This window comes from Populus alba, chromosome 6 (genome assembly GCF_005239225.2).
Source record: "Populus alba chromosome 6, ASM523922v2, whole genome shotgun sequence".
NCBI classification, from domain to species: Eukaryota; Viridiplantae; Streptophyta; class Magnoliopsida; order Malpighiales; family Salicaceae; genus Populus; species Populus alba.
In genome coordinates, this window is record NC_133289.1 from 574,873 (window position 1) to 594,396 (window position 19,524).

The following is a 19,524-nucleotide window of genomic DNA, read 5'->3' on the forward strand; positions in this document are numbered from 1 at the left end:
AGAGTGAGTAAAATTGAATAAGGGGTGTTATGGTAATTGGATAAATAGTTGATAAATATAAATAGAAAAAGAAAGAGGGATCTGAAAATTTGAAGAACAAACCGTATGAGAGAAGGGAGGAAGAAGAAGAAGAAGAGAAAAGAAGGGGGAAAATAAGGGAAAAAGGAAGAGATTGGGAGGAAATAAGTTTAAAGGTAAGATTATGTATAAATATGTGTTAATTAAGCTTTAATTTCAATTTTGATAAATGTTAGGGTTATGAAGTTTGTGTTTTGAGTTTAATTGATGAATTAAATTGAATATTAGGGGTTGATTGTTGTGGTTAATTGATGATTTAGTTGATTATGGAAGATTGTGATGATTTTGAGTTATGGCTTTGTTTGAATGGTAGATTTGTGTTAGAAATCAGGGGATAACAGTAGGTAATCTGTTGAAATTCTGGGTTTGAGGTTGAAGATGACAAAAATTCAGTTTGGTCCCTCAATTTGCAAAAATTGCAGTTTAGTCCCCAAACTTTGGAAATATTACAAATTGGTCCCTGGAGCATATTCCGAGATTCTGAACATAATAACATATGGATTATGGGCAGAATTACTGTATAGATAAGAGAATTTAACACTTTCAATTTGGTCCTCCAATTTGACAAATTATGATTTGACCCCTAAAATATTGATAAAATCACATTTTAGACCTTGGGGCATAATTCAAGATTCTGGAAAAAGATAAGGACGAATTATGGATAAATTTCAGTATGGTTATGTCGTTACAGTTTGGTCCTCCAATTTTTGGTAAAATTACATTTTGGTCCCTGTTTTGGAAAAATTGTCGTTTTAGTCCATAAACTTAGGAGATTAAGCCCAGTTTTATTTTACGCATTGGGATCTTTTTTTTGAATTTTTTTTTAGTATATTTCATATATTTATTGTAGGTTCTCCTAACGATCCTTAATCGATTTTTCGGGTCTTTCGTCTGACATTCCTTTTAGTTCTATATTTTCCGGGTGAGTGGAATAATCTTTAATATGCATATAATATAAATAAATATGTATGTTGATTATACAATGAGTACAACTAGTAAATTTCTTGAATATTTATATATGTTGCTTTATTTTCCGAGTACACATTTATTCTTGAATTTGCACTCGCAATCTGATAAAGTAAATTCTATTTGATATGATATACGTTTCTTTGATGATTCTGTGAATATCTATTATGCCTTGATATGGGACTTGTCAGTAACTCCATGCTAACAGAGAATAGTTAGCCTGTGTGCACATAGTATTTTGTTACCTAGCTGGTGAGAGAGGCATCAGCCTGTGGCGACTGATCATCCCACAGTGGTCACCGACGGGTGTCATCTCGTCACCTTCGGGTGTCATCTGGTCACCTACGGGTGTCATCTGGTCACCTTCGGGTGTCATCTGATCTCTGACATGTAATCCACTACGTTATGATAATATGTTTAGTATGAATATGTATATGTATATGTATATCAAGATAAATATAGTTATCTGAAATATCTGAAATGTATATTAAATGTTTTTCCCTCACTGAGTTGGTTGAACTCACCTCTCATTTTTATTATTATTTCAGGTTCTTAGTTTCTGGGACTTTGTTGAGTGTTTCCGCTTCTTCAGTTCTGGTCAGTATGCCTTGCTTGTTCGCGAGGTTTTCCTTTCAATTTTGATTTGATGTCTTAGATGCTCCACTGTTACCTTGGTTTAATTAAATTTGGATCGTGACAATGTAATGAGTATTATGAATTATTATTTTTGTTTTAATAACTATCTTTCGGTTTCATCAGTATTTGAATAATATAATATTTCTGAATATTTTGAGTTGCTGCGTATTTTTAAACAAATTGTTCTTTTGATATGTCCGTTCTGAGGCTTAGCATAGGTGAGGTGTCCTTTCGACACCGCTCCTACGTTGCCGGTCACGGATTCGGGATTCGGGTCGTGACACATAACCAACAAAGACACATTTCAATGCTCTTGACTCAAGTTTGGTTCGATGTCGATGTGAAAGGTGTACATAAGTTACACATCTAAAGATACGAGGCATCAATTTAACCAAAGGCGGAAGCATGCAATGATTAGCAAGGACATTAAGAGGTCGTTGAAAGAATAAGGTACTGGAAGGTGTACGATTAATCACATAAACAGCTGTACTGAGAGCATCTCCCTATAAGAAAGTAGGCACACTACTTCCAATCATTAGTGATCGAATGACCTCAAGTAATTGTCGATTTTTTCGCTCAGCTACTCCATTTTATTGTGGAGTCTCTGGACATGATGTTTGATGAATGATACCTTTTGAATGGAAAAAATCAGTTAACTCTCTCTTGAAGTATTCACCTCCATTATCTAAACGTACCACCTTAATAGTCCTGTCAAACTGAGACGGAAAACTATACATACATCACTCTTATGTTTTAGTAAGTATACCCAGGTCATTCGAGTACAATCATCCACAAAGGTAACAAACCATTTCATTCCATTAGCTATGAAAATTGGGGAGGGACCCCATACATCTGAATGTACTAATGAGAATGGTGAAGCAACTTTATTAGAAGATAAAAGAAATATAGCACGATGACTTTTAGCCATAGCACATGTCTCGCAAATGAAGTATGAAAGTTTTCAGTTAGCAAATAAAGAAGGAAACAATCGTCTAATATATCCAAACGATGGATGACTGAGCCGTTTATGCCAAAGCCATATTTCTGCAATATTTGCCGATTGATTTTTACCCGTCATATGTGCTAGACTATGGTAAACTTGTGATGATGTGCCACCCTCTAGATAGTACAATCCTCCTCATTGCCTACCACTGCCAATCCTCTCCTTGGTATGTATGTTCTGAAAAATACAATAAGTAGGATAAAACAAAGCAACACAGTTAAGGGCCTTGGTTATTTGACTAATGAAAAGTAGATTACATGTAAGGGATGGAACATACAGTACATTAGAGAGAGAGAAAGTGGAGGATACATGAACATTATCAACACCGGTAACAGGGGATGACACACCATTGGCATTAGTAATAGCTAAGATAGAATGTGAAGGGGATAAAGAACTAAAGTTTGAAGAATCACAAGTCATATGATCATTAGCACATGTGTCAATTATCCATTCACTATTTTTAGTACAGGAAGGAGAGCTAAGTGCAATACTAATCATACCAGTTTGTGCAATTAATCCTGCTGCAGATGACACTGGTTGTTGTTGTAAGGATGTGTTGGCAAAAGTTTTCTTGCTTTTGGGATGCCACTTGGGATAACCGTGAAGTTTGAAGCATGTATCAACAACATGATTATCACCATTACAGTGAGTACATTTGCGTGTCCCTTTCTTGTTGTCTTGCCGTGTAGAGATTCTTCTGGTAGCCATAGCAGTACCATCAGTAGATATTCCACCCATCATAGCATCTTGACGGTTTGCCTCAACACAAACCATAACATAAGTAACTTGAAGATTTGGAAGAGGTATAGTGGCAAGTACCCGTCCACGAACTCCATCAAGTGATGAGTCCAAACCAGCCAAGAAAATATAAACCAGTTGAGAATTAACCTTAGTGGTATAAATCTCAATGTCAGCTTTGCAACTCATTGCACAGTCATCTATAGCGTCAATCTCCTGCCATAGTTTTTGTAATTTTCCCCAATAGGAAATAATAGAACCACCATTTTGGCGAACAGAGATTACCTCACAGTACAGTTGATATGATTTTGAGGCATCTTGACTGACTAAGTATGTTTGTTTAGCCATATCCCAAATTTCCTTTGCTGTTGGCAAGCATAAAAAAATGGATCTGATGTCTTTGTTCATTGCATCAAGTAACCAGGATTTGATCAAGCAATTTTCATCTTCCCATACTTTATATTCTTCAGAGTTGGTGTCATTAGGAGCAGTTTTTGAACCTGAAATAAATCCCCAACGTTTCCGACCTCAAATTTTATTTTGAGCATTCAAAGCCCATTCCACATAATTGGTGCCATCAAGTTTCTCTTGCGTAAGCAATGAAGAGACATCTTGCATATGTAGTGCTGGTAAAGTGACCTTTGCATTCCCGGTAACAACACCATCATCGTTCATAGGCGTAGTCATGATGAGTAGAAAGATTCATGATGAGAAAAGAACAAAAAAACAGCCTCCAATTCCTAAAATAGATGAAGGAAATTTGGAGGCGGCTCTGATACCATGTTAATAGTAAGGGGAATAGAATATTTTCTGATATGTTATTCATCAATGTAGCAGATATATATACAATAGTCAATTGCTAAACTTACGGTATTGTTACAAAAGATATATTCTATTTTTATATTTGAATTCTACCTCAAATAATAGTTAATAATCACTCCGTTATTATAAATAACAAGAAGATTACTCCCAATCACATATTCTACCAAGAAATTGCTTAGACTATAGTTCGGAATTTGGATCAATTGATTCATGACAGGTTTTCTATTATATCATCAATCAAACGACCCAAAGAAGAATGCGAAGATCCACCAGGCATCAACGTTTTTTCACTTATTCTGCTCATCTCCTTTACCTTCTTTCTTATTTCTTTATCTTCCTCCATAATATGTTTTATTGCTTTCATTATATCATCAGCATTTACAATTATTTCATCATCTCCTTGAAAATTCATCGTATAATCCATCTTAATTTCCACCCCTAATCCCAACTCAATCACCATATAAAAGGCATTAAATTGTTGCTCAGCATACAATGGCCAAGTGGCAATTGGAACACCAAACCATACGCTCTCTAGGATAGAATTCCATCCACAATGTGATGCAAATCCTCCGACGGCTTGATGGGCCAAAATATCCACTTGTGGAGCCCATCCAATCACCTTCCCGATCTTAGCTGTTCGATCTAAAAACCCTTCTGGTAAAACTTCTTGAAGATTCTCATAATCACTCGGAGATTTCAATTGACCACTCGGTGAAGGTTTAAGTAGGGACCATAAGAATCGATGTCCACTACGTTCTAGTGCACAAGCGATCTCTTTCACCTGTTCTGACCTAAAACTTCCTCGACTCCCAAAGCACAAAAACAGAACCGATGATGGAGCCTGATCATCAAGCCACTCCATGATGTCCCTATAATTCTTGCTCCCATCTGACCCCACATCACGACCATTTCCTTCATGTTTAACAATTGGTCCCACTGGATACACTGGTGGGGTCTTGCCATTGGAAAGACTTTTAACAGCATGCGGTTCAAGCTCTAAAAATGTATTTATCAAAATACCTTTGGCTTCCGTCAATCCTCCTGCAATCTCGAGAACAACAGGGAGCGTCTCTTTCTCGAGTGACGATAAAGGCAAGCATTTAACAGGAAATGAGTTCGCCAAGCTCGGAATTTCCAACTCAGCATCCGAGTTTCCGAGCTCACTGAGGTCCACTCCCCGCTCATCATGAAGAGCCTTGAGATGTAACAGGCAACCAAGATAAGCAGCGTCCGAGGCAGAGAAAGCGTACCATGGAACATCAAATTCATTCGCCAGATCTTTCAGTCCTGTAGCGAACGCATCAAAAATAAACCCGGCAAATTGAGGAGAGTCGGGGCTCAACTCGGACTTAGTTTTGATCTTGGAAACATATTCTCTGACAAGGGGTTTTTGGCCATCATACACGGAAGTTATAAACTGGTTATGGGGTTTAGTATCTGATGACTCAGCACTGGGCAAGATAATGACTCGCAGACGATCAGGGAGTGTTGATGCAGCGAGTGACTCGTTGTATTTGGTAGTGATGGGGTTACGAGCTGGATATATGAAGATAGTTGTGGAAAGGCGATCATCACGCTGAACAAGAAGCTTAGCTATCTCTACTGCTGAAACAATATGGCCCACAGCAGGTATTGGGATTAACACCAACTCTGCTTTCTTCATTTCTTTGCTAGATGTTTTTTGCTAATGGTTAACTGATCAGTATGTGAGGATCTGGTCCTGATCTTTTCGGAAATATAGATACTGGTGGCCTAGAATTAGAGTGATGTCATGGCTTTGCTGGCAGTGAACCATATCCATTATTGATAGAAAAGAGCTATTGTTGTCCTTGAGGTCTTGGCCACTGATTGAAAGTACTTATTTTTTTTCTTTGTATTTTAAGTTCAAAATTCACCATGCACGCCTGTCATCTTCATGATGTTTTACATATTCACTAGATTTATAGGATGTTTCAGTGAACTATGAGATTAGTCGTAGTGCGTGCAAGTTGGCCGGACACTCATATAAATAAAAAAAAAAAAAAAAAAAAGAGCTCCTGTCGTTAGTCCAAAGGAACAGCAGTGTACTTGCAACTTGGTCACATTTTTTTAATATAAATACTCTCCAACACTGTGGAACCCAAACCTTGTCTTGTAACCATGCTTTAATCCTATAGGTTTTGTTAAAATATTTGTGTCAAGTTTTGTTAGATTTATTGAGCCACTATTGGCTGAGACCTATAAACTATACAAGGAAAACATAAAAAAAAATATAAAAAGAACAGAAACATTAAAAAAAATTGGGAATTTAAAAACTTTTGGGAAATGAAATTACGACTTGTAATTTTGAAATATTATGCATGTAAATTATTATTTTCTTGAGAACTAATTTCATATTATGAATTCTGATTATTTACAACTTTTCATACAATTCAAATCATACACAATCACATCAGAAACAGAAACTTTGAACTTCTAACCTCCAAAAAGAAAACAATGGATATAAAAGTTTCTAAATAATCCAGAGTCCAGACAGAACAGAAGGGAAAAACAAACCCTGATATTTTCTTAGTTGCTTTCTTCAAAAGCAGAAGTCAGGCATTGTGTTATATATGCTAGAGAAGCCCATCAAATTGGCTAGCATTTTTAGATTCAAGTGAGAAGTAGTAGTCGAAGATAATTTACTTTTAATCTCCATACAAACTTTTGGGTTTTGTTTTAACTTTTTAAAAATATTTTTGAAAAAATTTAAAATATTTTTTATTTTTTTATTAACTTTAAATTAATATATTTTTAAATTATTTTAATTTACTAATATCAAAAATAATTTTTAAAAAATAAAAAAAATTTAAAAACCAAACACTATGTCAAGAGCTTGTAATCTTTCTTTGCAGTTTCTCACTTTCTCTAGTCTTGCTTCCTTGTCAACTTCCGATCCATCAATCACGGTGGTCCACGAGGAAGATTACCATAATATTCTCAGCTTTTAATATATTATCAGCGCTCACAATTATTTTAGTACAGAAATTCACCGAGTGAATACAAATTAATTATTTTTATTAAAATAATTGCGTTATTTTTTTTAAAAAAAAATATTGACCTCATCGTGGATGTTTAGCCGGGTTAAACTACCAGAATTAGGCTCTAAATCATATAGATCATCGACTCATCGGGATAGACTAAGTTTAATGACTATGCATACAAACCCTTCCAATAATACATTTTAATTAATTTCCACAATTAACTCTAATTCAATCACTATCTGAAAAGCATCAAATTGTTAAAAAAATCTTTCAATAAGATGCCTCAAAAACTTTCATGATCACGTTTGATTAAATGTTGAAAAGGAAAAGACAGGCTGACGGTGGTCCAGTAATCCAATAATAACACTGTTCGTAATCTATCTCATAACAGCAACGGCAACACTATCTTTAAATATCTATAAATTTACTGGAGAAAGTCTTACCTTAGTCTTCTTTTCCTGTTTTATTCAACTGTATTTTCGAAAAAAAAAATTAAAAATTTTCTTTGTTTCAAGACACAATGATTAGATCTAGGATCTAGTTATAGGCGCGTATACAAAACAAAACAAAATGGTCTCCGCCCCGTTTATTTACTGGAAAGTATTTTTTTTAGAAAGTGAATTTCGAAAAAGTATTTTTAGATGTTTGGTAGTGTAATGGAAAATAAGTTCGAAAACACTTTCCAGTGTTTGATTATGTCATGGAAAATGAGCTAGAAAATATCTTATTAATATTTTATTTTTCTCAAGTTTATTAAAAAATAATGAGGAACAAATCTTACAAATTAAAAAGTTGAATAAGAATGAAATTGAATATATATATATATATATATATATATATATATATATATAATTTCATAAATTATCTCAAATAAAATAAATAATAATCAAAATAATGGAGATCAAATCTAAAAAATAAAAATGAAAATGAAAGATGAAAGATGAAGAAATTAAAATAATAATAATCAACATTTCATAAATTATTTCAAATAAAATAAGTAACAATCAAAAGAATGAGGACTAAATTTGATAAATAAAAATTTTCAATAAAAAAATGATAAGGAAAAAGCAAATAGCAATTATAAAAATAAGAACCAAAGTTAATATAAAAATAAAATTTTAAGAGATGAAATTGAAAAATAAATATTCAAAACAAAATATACATAGCAATCAAAATTTTAAGGATCAAATTTGATATAATTAGCAAATAATGACATTTCTAAATTTTTCACAACTTTCAGAAAGTGTTTTTCCCCAAATTTTTCAAGATAACACTTTCCTGAAAAGCAAGCCAAATTTTTCTTTTACTAGAAAGTGTTTTCCATTGACCAACTTTCCTACTGGCAAACAAACACAAGAAAGTTTGGAAAGTGATTTTCCGGAAACTACTTTCCAGAAAACAAACACAACTAAAAGGAAAACACTGAAAACCAAGTCAAATTTTTCTTTGACTGAAATTGACCGGAAAGTGTTTTCCATTGACTAGAAAATATTTTCCTTTGACTGGAAAGTGTTTTCTGTTGACTAACTTCAGGAAAGTTTGAAAAATGGTTTCCTGGAAACCACTTTCCGGGAAACAAACATGGCCCTAATTCCTAACGCCTGAAGATTGAGATTTTTTTTTTTTAAAATCACCAGATTAAAAAAAAATTTAAATTAATCACCACATTAAAAAAAATTTAAAATTAGCAATGGTGATTTTTTTTAAAATAGTATATTTCAGTAAAAACCACAGTTTTCAAGCATAGTATTTTAAAATACCGTACTTAAAAACTATGATTTTAGTAAATTATATTATTTTTAAAATATTTTTTTATTGCTAATGTTAATTTGAAAATAAATAAAAAAAAGCCACACAAGAAAGAAAAAAAAAAACACCAAGATATATATACTTTATACTTGGAATTTGAGTTTTTTTTATATTGATATACAGTATGTTTATTTTTATATTTTTAGTTTATTTAGATATATATGCTGATATCAAAAATATTTTTAAAAAAATATTACCAAGATATATATGGTTTGATAAAAAAAAACTTTTACAAGAATCTTATACTTGGAATTTAAGTATTTTTTTATGTTAATATAGAATCTGTTTATTTTTATGTTTTTTGTTTATTTAAATACTTTAATATTAAAAATATTTTAAAAATTTTCAATTCTGAATAGTCAGTTATCTATGGTATTAAAAATTTATTTGGGACTATGTGGATCATGGATTGGTTAATTCTAAATTTTATTTTAGAAAAAATTAAAATAATATTATTTTTATAAATTTTGTATTAAAAAAAATTTAATGAGCTGAGGATTGAGTTTTGACCAAGTCTACTGCATTAATAAGTCAACCCGAGTTTTTACTGGGCTAGCCAAATTTTTTTATTCTTAAATTTTTTTTAACCTAAATCAATTCATGTCTCAAGCTGTTTAATCCTGAATTAACCTCTCGAATCGTGCTGAGCTGTACAACTATAGTTTTTCAGTAAATGGACCATAGTAACCACTATATATATATATATATATATATATATATATATATGAAAAGGTTGCCAAAGAGTAGCTAATAAGAACAAGTTTGTAACTTTGTCTAGGGAATCCACTCTAACCCCTTCACACACGTTACATAAGAAAATGGATGCATGTTGATTTTGCTGCAAAAGGACAAAAATGTCACATATCAACTTAGCAATAGTCAAGCGCCAAGTTGTCTCCAGTTAGAAACCTTCAACTCATGTCCATCAAGCATAAGTCAAAAGCAACGAAAATAATGAATAAAGGAAGAAATCAAATGATGATAGGGAAAATACTATAGTTTTTTTTTTATACATTTTTTTTTTTTGGTTTTTTTTTTCTCCACATGTTTTTTTTTTCTTTTTTCTCCACCCCCACATGCTTTTTCTTTTTAATATATTTTTTTTCTTAAAATTATATATTACTATAGTGTTTTCTACATAGTTTTTTTATTATTATTTTTTTAAAATTATTTTTATAATTTTTTCTTGAAAATATTATAAATTATAACAATCTTTTTTTATATAATTGTTTTATATTTTTTTTATAAATCCAAAACAACATACAAACATGCCACAAGTCGGCATCAGTACACCAGCATGGCATCTAGTCTAATCTAAGACTAGGGAAATAATGTTGTATTTACTCATGCTTGGTGGACGGCGATACCGAAGAGGCAAAAAAGGGACCTCCGAGCCCGCTCATAATGGGGGGCTGAAAAGGTGGGCTCATAAACATAGGCCCACGTTATGTAAAGGTGGGCTTTCGTAGGAATGTGGGGTGGCATTGGATGAAGTTGCCAGCCCATGAAACAAGCATCCCTTGTGGATAATTCCATAATTTGGCTCTCACTGGATTAAACATCGCTGCTGTCACATGGCATGCCTAGCAGCTATTTATTCCATAATTTGGCTCCAAGACGGGATAGTTTATGTAGCTTTTGGAAATTATATTTCATCTGGATAATTCTCTTGGGTTTTGTCTCTCCATGATAACTGTCCATGGCGATGGAAGATCATATGCCCTTTTTTCCTTATATATATAAAAATAAAAAAGTGTTGTTGACTGTCCATTACTATTGCAAATGTGCATGTTTTCTTTTTAATTTTAACCTCTAGATGCCTAATAACAGGCCTTGTCCACTTTGAATCCAAAGAGGCTGCCAATCTACTATCTACAACCGTAGCCACTGTCTGCTATACAGGATAATATTGAATGGATTGGACTTGACATCATTGGATTTTGAAGGAATAATTATCTTTATCTCTTGTTTTTTTTTTTTTTATGTGTTTTAGCTATACCATATATTTTATTTTATACTTGATGAATATTTGAGTGACTTGATCGAATTTAAACTTGGATTAGTCTGAACATAAAAATAAAAAATAAAACAAAAGAATAATTGATCCCACTTAACCAGATAAAAAATTCAGGTTGATCTATAATTTGGTTGATCCGAGATAAAACATAAATAAAAATTCAATTGATTTTTTTTTTATTAAAAAAAGATTACTTTGATTTTTTTTAAAATTTAGATCAACTCGGTAACTCGGGTTTTAAAACTATAATAATTTTTTTTTTTTTAGATTAACCCGTGTTAACTCTTGTGCAGAAAATTAGACAAGTTTATCCTACTATCTTAGTGGGGCTAAATTTCATCACTAAAATAACTTTGGATATTATAAAATTTTTATATTATCCAAAGATTTACCAAACAATTTCAAAAAAAATTATTTCATTCAATTTATTTATATTCACTGTAGCAAACATTACCTAAGTAATTTGCATCATATTTAGATCCTAGTTTTTACGTTTTCAAAAAAAAGTTTTTTAAAAAAGAAATTGAATTTTTTTTATTTTTTTTATTTGTTTTAAATTAATTTTTTTTAATATTTTCAGATTTTGATGTGTTAATATCAAAAATAATTTTTTAAAAATAAAAAAATATATATATTTTAATATATTTCTAAATAAAATATATTTTAAAAAAATAATTATTACTACATTTTCTGTTTCAAAGGCAAATCAAGGGCATATTTACATGTCTCATCGATAGAATGGCAGGGAACTGGTGGACGAATCAGTTTCGATAAGGGATGGTAACGGGCAGAGGTAATGGAGGGTTTTCTATGCACCCGCAATTGGTCCGACACCCATGTAACCATCACCTCACCTCACATTTTTCATATTATAAAAAAAAAATATTCGTAAATTATTATTGTAGCCTTTCAAAATCATATCCTAAAAGAAATATACAAATAATCTCACATTATCAATAAATTTATTTTTCTAGTTTATATTTAAAATATTAATACTAGATTTTATTTTTAAATATAGAACTACGTGGCTAAACATCATTACTTATATGTATTAGTAAGTAAATTGTTAATGATAGGTGTGTGTGTGTGTAAAAACATTCAAAATCTATTTCATGTTTAAAAATCATGTAGGTGATATTAAATTACGTGCTTGTTATTTGTTATAATTATTTATACTATGCACTTCAAAACTAATACATCAACCACCTAACTAATATCATATGCTATTTAGTATTTGACGTAGAAATATTATATGCCATTAAGGGATGCGAATATACTAACTTCATGTATTCTTAATTAATAATAACTAATTTTCATCATCATCATATGCTTTTAATTATAAGTTGAATTTCTAGAAACTTTTGTTGATTTTTATAGGATTTGTAGTATAATGATGTAATTTATATACATTAAAAAAAATCAAAGTAAAGATTTCTTTTTGTTATTTCTAAAGTAAAACTTAGTTAAAAAATACTTATTGTAAAGTTAGGTTTCTTTTAATAGAGATTAATATAATTATATATCAATAAATAATATTTAAAATATTTAAAATAAATAGTTAAATAATAACTTTATTTATTTTCAATTTAATTCTCATAAGTTATGTTGAGTGATTTTATATTTTAAGATTGATTTTGACTTGCATGTTCTCGTGTATCTTGAGATCCATAGAATATTTGAACATTAGAATAAAGATTTACCTTGCAAAATAAAATTGTAAGTTATAATTAAAAAATAAAAAATAAAAATCAATATTAAAACATAAAAATATATAGCATGTTTTCATTTTTACTATTCAAAATGTGCAAAAGACTTAGAAGTTTTAATACATGCATGCCTAGTAACCTCATGAACGGTGTAATCTTGCATCCAGGATTTTAACAACTTATTTGTAATATTTAAATTATATAACCTGATTTTAATTCATTAAAATTAAATAATATAAATATATATATATGATAACAGGTCAAAAACATCATAAATTAATATCACACGTCGTATGCGGGTTAAAATTTTTAAAACTCGTTCAACTTGATTTAACTAATATTGCTTAATGTGAGTAACTTGAATTATTATTATAAATAATATTATCCTTTTTTTCTTGCCTTCACACTCGTAGTCATCATTTATTTTTTTTTCACTTCTCTTATTTCTCATTTTCATATAAATTATAGTTGTTACTTTTAAGGTTTGATATGATTAAGTGACAATGCATTTTATAATTAAATTTTTTTTTTTATGTTTGGTAACTGAGAGATCATGAGAAAACAAATGAAAATTTCAAGAATTCATATTAAACTTTTATTTTCTTAGTGAAATCACAACCCTCAAAATATTTTATAGCCTCTTCCTATTAGTATGTGTTTATATGATACTACTCTCTTACTATTTAATAAATTGTTGATTGTAAATTTTGTTTTGTTTTGTTTTGTTTTTATTTAAAAAATATGATAGTTTTATGTTGTTCCTAAGTATATTCACTTTAGATGTCTTATTTAGTTCCAATAGTTACAACCTAAAAAAATCGTTGAAGAATAAGAGAATTAATATGATTAACTTGTAGATATTTATAATATTCACAAAACTTTTAGCCCAACCCGATATATCCAACTTGCTTGGATGCAAGAAAAAATTGAATAGATCATTTTATATTTTATAAAATATTATAAGTTAGGTTAGATATAATTGTCAATCAAAACCCGACCTATTATATCCACAAACACTCCCACTTATATCTATTACAAAGCCAATCAATGACCATGAAAGTGAAGCCCGCATTGTTTTATGCAGAAGCAGAAAGCAAATACTTTGAAGCTTTACTTGCTATAATTATCTTCCCTTTACACTGACAAACAAAAACCAATCAATGTCTCATATCCAAAATAATTACTTAGTTTTTGCTTAGAAACAAATGCCAACATTGTTAAATAAAGATTTACTTTAACATATGTGAATGTTTGTTTTTTATTACAACTTGGATTTAAAGTGCTTTTCAAATTTTTTTTGCTTGAAAAAAATATCAAATTAATATTTTTTATATGTCTTTTTGGATGATTTTGATATATTGATATTAAAAATAAATAAATAAAAATTAACTTAATATATTTTTAATTAAAAAAAAACAGTTCAATAAATATCCATGTTCCAACTCTTTAAAGTAATTTTCGTCACAACAAGAATACATACTTTAACATATTTAATCATACACACTGATTACTTTATAAATAAATAAAAGAACAATCAATGTTGTAAGTATGATAAGTTAATCATTAAAACCTAATAATAAAAATAGGAAGGAAACAATAAGTTAAAAGGTAAACAATGAGTTTTGGTATTTTAACTCCAGTTAAATCAAGTTTTTTTTTTTTAAAAAAAAAGTTATCTCGATCTCATATCCTTTAATATTGGATTTGCTTTATATCAGTTTTTCCCTGTTTCATTACTCGAGTTGCAAGTTTGAAAGGTTAATTCAACATTGAGTCCAACATGATTGATTGAGAATTGAACTTCATATTTTTTTTTTATTTGCTCTATAAAAGGTTATCTTAGTCTTATAACTAAAGTTGTGGAATTAGCAAGTTAATCCATGTTAAATCCAATCATTTTTATTTATTTATTTATATGAGGTTATATCAGACTTATGATATAAACACTAAATAGAATTTAGAAATCAACAAAAACTTAATTGGGAAATAAAATTTAATTAATAGTAAAATGGAATAATAATAAAAAAAAAACAAATGAGTAACAATATTTTTATTGATGTTGAAGTTTATATATATATATATATATAGACTCTACGTGTTGGTCTTAGAACTATATATATGATTAAATGAATAATATCAATACGAAAAACCCTATAAATACACCTCCAAGTTTAGAAAAAGAAAGAAAGAAAGCCAATGAGAGGAAAGGAGGAAAAAAAAAGATTAAAAAAAGAAGAAGATAAATATCAATAAAAAAAACATTAAGTGTAAAGGTTCAAGATCCTAAACAAAAGATTTCTTAACTTTACAAGTTTATAAGAGGCAAAATTTTAAAAAAAAAACCAAGAGAGAGTAGTTATTCTAAGTATACTTTTCTGATCTAAAAATAAATCATTTGTGGCCTACTTTTAATGTTTTTTTTTTATTATTATTATTTTATATTTATGTTTATAATTATAAAAAAAAAGGCTGGAATGCTCAACAGGTAATATTGTATTTACCTCTTTGTTGCTGTGTTTTTATTTAATGATGTTTGTTTTGACCCCCCCATTTTTTTATGTTTTTGATACATTAAAGTTGTTATTTAAGTTTATTTTTTATATATAATGTTGTTTTAGCTTTTGTTTTACTTAAGCTATGCATGTTAAAGCAAGAGTGTTTTACTATGGGTTTGTTAGGTTTGTTCATGCATAAAATAGGTTCAAAAAATCAATTTTGAATCCATATTGTGTGAACATATAATATGTTTTAAGTTTATGTTGTTTTGGATTTGGTACCTCTTACTTGATTTTGATGTTTTAATATTTTTTGTTAGTTTTTTTTATTCAAACATATTTGTGTGATATTGTGACTTGCTACAATAAAAAAAAGCATGTTTTAAAAGCAAGAAAAGCCCATTTCTAGGCTTGGCAATGGCTATATTTTTTTTTTTGGCAATGTTCTTCATGTTCTTGAAAAGAACATTTTCTTAGCCTCTAAACAATGATCAATTTTGGTCCATTTATTTACACATACACCTTTTTTTATGCACGATTAACCAATAATCTAATGTTTATTTGCATCAATAACATGTTTAAATGGTTTTTAATTAGTTTTGAACCAAAACTCATTTTGATTCATTAATAATTGAATGAATATACACTAGATTATTGATCCTTGCATGACTTTATTGTGACTAAATCTGATTCGATTTGGAACCCACATTGCTGGGTTCATTTTGGATATTCTTAGCATTCTTCATTTTTTTTGTGTTTGATCCGTTTTGTTCAAGAATTTTTGAATTTTTATGTTTTTTAGGTGTTTCATCTATTTTTTTGCTTTCATTTTGTTTTTGGGTTGTTTTTCAAGTCAAACCAGAATTTTGATTTGGTTTATTATTGAATAAAAAATTTCAGGTCTACCCGATAAAAAAAATGGGTCAAAGGGTTTAATGCCCCTATTTGACTTGCCATAATTTTTGTTAAAGGATTTTTTTAGTTTAAGAGTGTGTTTGACAAACATCTTTAAGCCTATTTTTTTGGTAATTTTATTATGAAAAACAAAATAAATTTTTGTCAAACAAAGCCTCAAAAATAAAAAAAAAATAAAAAACTTTTATTGCATGTGGCTAAAAATCCTAAAGTTATTTAAGCATATTTTTTTTTTTAGAAAAGTCTAAAACACGTTGACATGTTTTTCTTTAAAAATATTATATGGATTTTATAAGAAGTTTGTAAATTTACCAAGAACTTTGGCCTGCATTTCAAAAATATCATTTTTTTAATTTTTTTTTAATAAACAGGATTATAAACTTATATGTAAGATATATTTTGATATTAAATAAAAAGATAATATTTTTTGTTGGCATTAGAATGGTTAAGTTATTAATCTTATAAAATAAGGATCTCCTCACTTAGGAGGATTTTTCTTAAATCTTAGACAAACTAATGGTTAGAAAACATAATTTTTTCTTCGTTTATATGAGATAAATAAACAATGCAACTTACTTCAGATAAGACGTATTAGAGGTGTTAATATCTTCCCTTTACGTAATCAGTCCAATTTACTAGACTCTAAGACCAATTGAGGTTTCTAATAACCAAAATACTAGGTGACAACTCTCATTTCCTCTTTTTTTTTTTTTTTCTACTGATAAAGGACAAGAATTCTTTATTCATACCACCCACATCATTCTTGACTATCCCGATCCAGAAGGATGATTGTCGCAACACCATACACGTGCAATGGTATTAATGATGGATATATATATCTTACACATCATTAATATTGATGGAATAACAGTAGGTCATTAGAAAAATTTTATACACCTAGGAGTGTTGAGATATAGGTATCATTGACCATAGTATTTTATATAATAATTACAAGAAAAAACAAATGAAGTACCTAAGCCCAAAGACTAGAAAGATTGTTAGCTCTATATCCATTTAGGCTTGGAATGATACCGAATATAGAGATATTAGGTTTGACAGCTTGCCAAACCCATGTATTTTTGGACTTAGCGTGTAACTAAACTCAAATATATTAGGTCTGGTGGCCCGTCAGACCTACATGTTCTTAAGCTCAATGCGTAACTGAACCAAAAGATGTTGGATATGAAAGCTTACTAGACTCACATGTACGTGGGCTCAACCTATAAGTAAGCTTAAAAACATTGGATCTGATATTTTCTCAAATTCACGTGTAATTAGACTCCACAAGTAATTGAGTCTAAGCAACCAAGTCTAGAATTTTGATTCTGATAGTTCGCTAAACTTACATATATCAAAACTCAATGCATAACTAAATCTAAAAATATCAGTTATCACCATGTTATTAACTATTTTAAACATTGTGTCAGGCAAAAATAACACATGCTTGCAAACATATATTAGAGAAAAATACTAAAAAAAAAAAAAAAAAACAAACAAACAGTACTTCAGTGATTGGTTGAGAAAATCACTAGGGACGGCTAGTGTTTTTTTTTTTAGAAAGGACGAGATATCGAGAGTCACAATTAAAGAAAACTGTAATCCACCATCAATATCATTCTTACTACATAAATTGTTACAAATTAATCTCAAAACCGATATAATCTTATTCTTTCCTAAAAATATGGCGATCCATTCCTCTTTTTTTCTTTTTAATGAGAAACTGCTTAGATTTTGGAACAATTGATTTAAGAGATGTTGTCTATCATATCTTCAATTAGACGACCCAACGAAGAGAATGAGGATCCACCATCCTTCAAGCTTTTCTCACTTATTCTGCTCATCTCTTTTACCTTCTTTCTCACCTCGCCATCCTCCTCCATGACATGTTTTATTGCTTTCACTATATCATCACTGCTCACAATTATCTCATTATCACCAAGAAAATCCCTCCTGTAATCCATTTTAATTTCCACAGCTAATCCCAAGTCAATCACCATTTGGAAAGCATTAAATTGTTGCTCTGCGTATAATGGCCATGTAGCAACTGGAACACCAAATCTTACACTTTCTAGTATAGAATTCCATCCACAATGCGATGCAAATCCTCCTACAGCTGGATGAGCTAAAATATCCACTTGGGGAGCCCATCCAATCACCTTTCCGATCTCAAGTGTACGATCTAAAAATCCTTCAGGTAAAATTTCTTGAAAATTTAGATAATCACTTGGTGATTCTATTTTACCTTTCTGTGATGAAGGTTTACGTAAGGACCACAAAAACCGATGTCCACAATGTTCTAGTGCACAAGCAATCTCTTTCACCTGTTTTCCACAAAAACTTCCCCAACTTCCGAAGCATAAGAACATAACTGACAATGGAGGTTGATCATCAAGCCATTCCATAATGTCCCTATATTTGTTGCTCTCATCCGACCTCAAATCACGAGCATCTCCTACATGTTTCACCATGGGTCCAACGGGATACACGGGAGCGTTTTTACCATTGGAAAGAGAGTGAACCGCATAAGATTCGAACTCTAAAAATGTATTTACCAAGATACTCCTAGTTTCCTTCAATGTTCTTGCATGTTCAAGAAAAATAGTGAGCATGTCTTCCCTGAACACCATCGAAGGCAAAAGTTTAGCAGGAAGTGGGTTCGCCAGACCCGGAACTTCTAACAGAGCATCGGAGTTCTTGAACTCTGTGAGGTTCACTCCCTCATCATCTTGAAGAGCCTGAAGATAAAACATGGAACAAATAAAAGCTGCACCTGAAGCAGAGAAAACATACCAGGGAACTCCGAATCCATTAGCCACATCTTTCATGCCAGTAACAAACGTATCAAAAATAAACCCAGCAAGTTGAGGAGAGTCGGGACTCAACTGGGACTGAGTTCTCATCTTCGAAACATATTCTTCGACATGGGGTTTTTGGCTTTCAATCATAGAAGTGAGCCAGTTACGGTCTTTAGTATCTTCTGTTTTGGACTCAAGATTTGGCAGGTTAACGACTCGCATACGATCAGGCAGAGTTGATGCAGCAAGTGACTCTGTGTATTTGGTGGTGCTAGGATCAAGAACTGGATGCATTATGAAGATAGTGGTGGAAAGCCTGTCATCACGTTCAACAAGAAGCTTAGCTACCTCTACCAGAGCTACAATATGACCCATAGCAGGTATGGGGATTAACACCACCTCTGCTTTCTTCATTTTTTTTCTTGAAAAATATTTTTTTTTAGCAGGGAGGGTGTGGTTGGTTACCAGTAGGATGTCTTGTGTGTGGTTTAGCTTAGGATGTCTTTTGTGTGGTTACCTTGCACGATCTATCTTGTCTGAAA

At 30.6% G+C, this 19,524-nt stretch overlaps 2 protein-coding genes across 2 annotated transcripts; both read right to left on the minus strand.

Moving 5' to 3' along the window:
• Positions 1-4,408: 4,408 nt before the first annotated feature.
• On the minus strand, positions 4,409-6,072 carry LOC118058476 (anthocyanidin 3-O-glucosyltransferase 6-like). Its single transcript, XM_035071180.2, has one exon. It carries the CDS (start codon positions 5,904-5,906, stop codon positions 4,452-4,454), a length of 1,455 nt encoding a protein of 484 aa, XP_034927071.1. The 5' UTR covers positions 5,907-6,072; the 3' UTR covers positions 4,409-4,451.
• Positions 6,073-17,699: 11,627 nt separating this feature from the next.
• LOC118058474 (anthocyanidin 3-O-glucosyltransferase 6-like) lies at positions 17,700-19,511 on the minus strand. Its single transcript, XM_035071177.2, has one exon. The coding sequence runs from the start codon at positions 19,394-19,396 to the stop codon at positions 17,933-17,935; it is 1,464 nt and encodes a 487-aa protein (XP_034927068.1). The 5' UTR covers positions 19,397-19,511; the 3' UTR covers positions 17,700-17,932.
• Between the last annotated feature and the right edge of the window lie 13 nt (positions 19,512-19,524).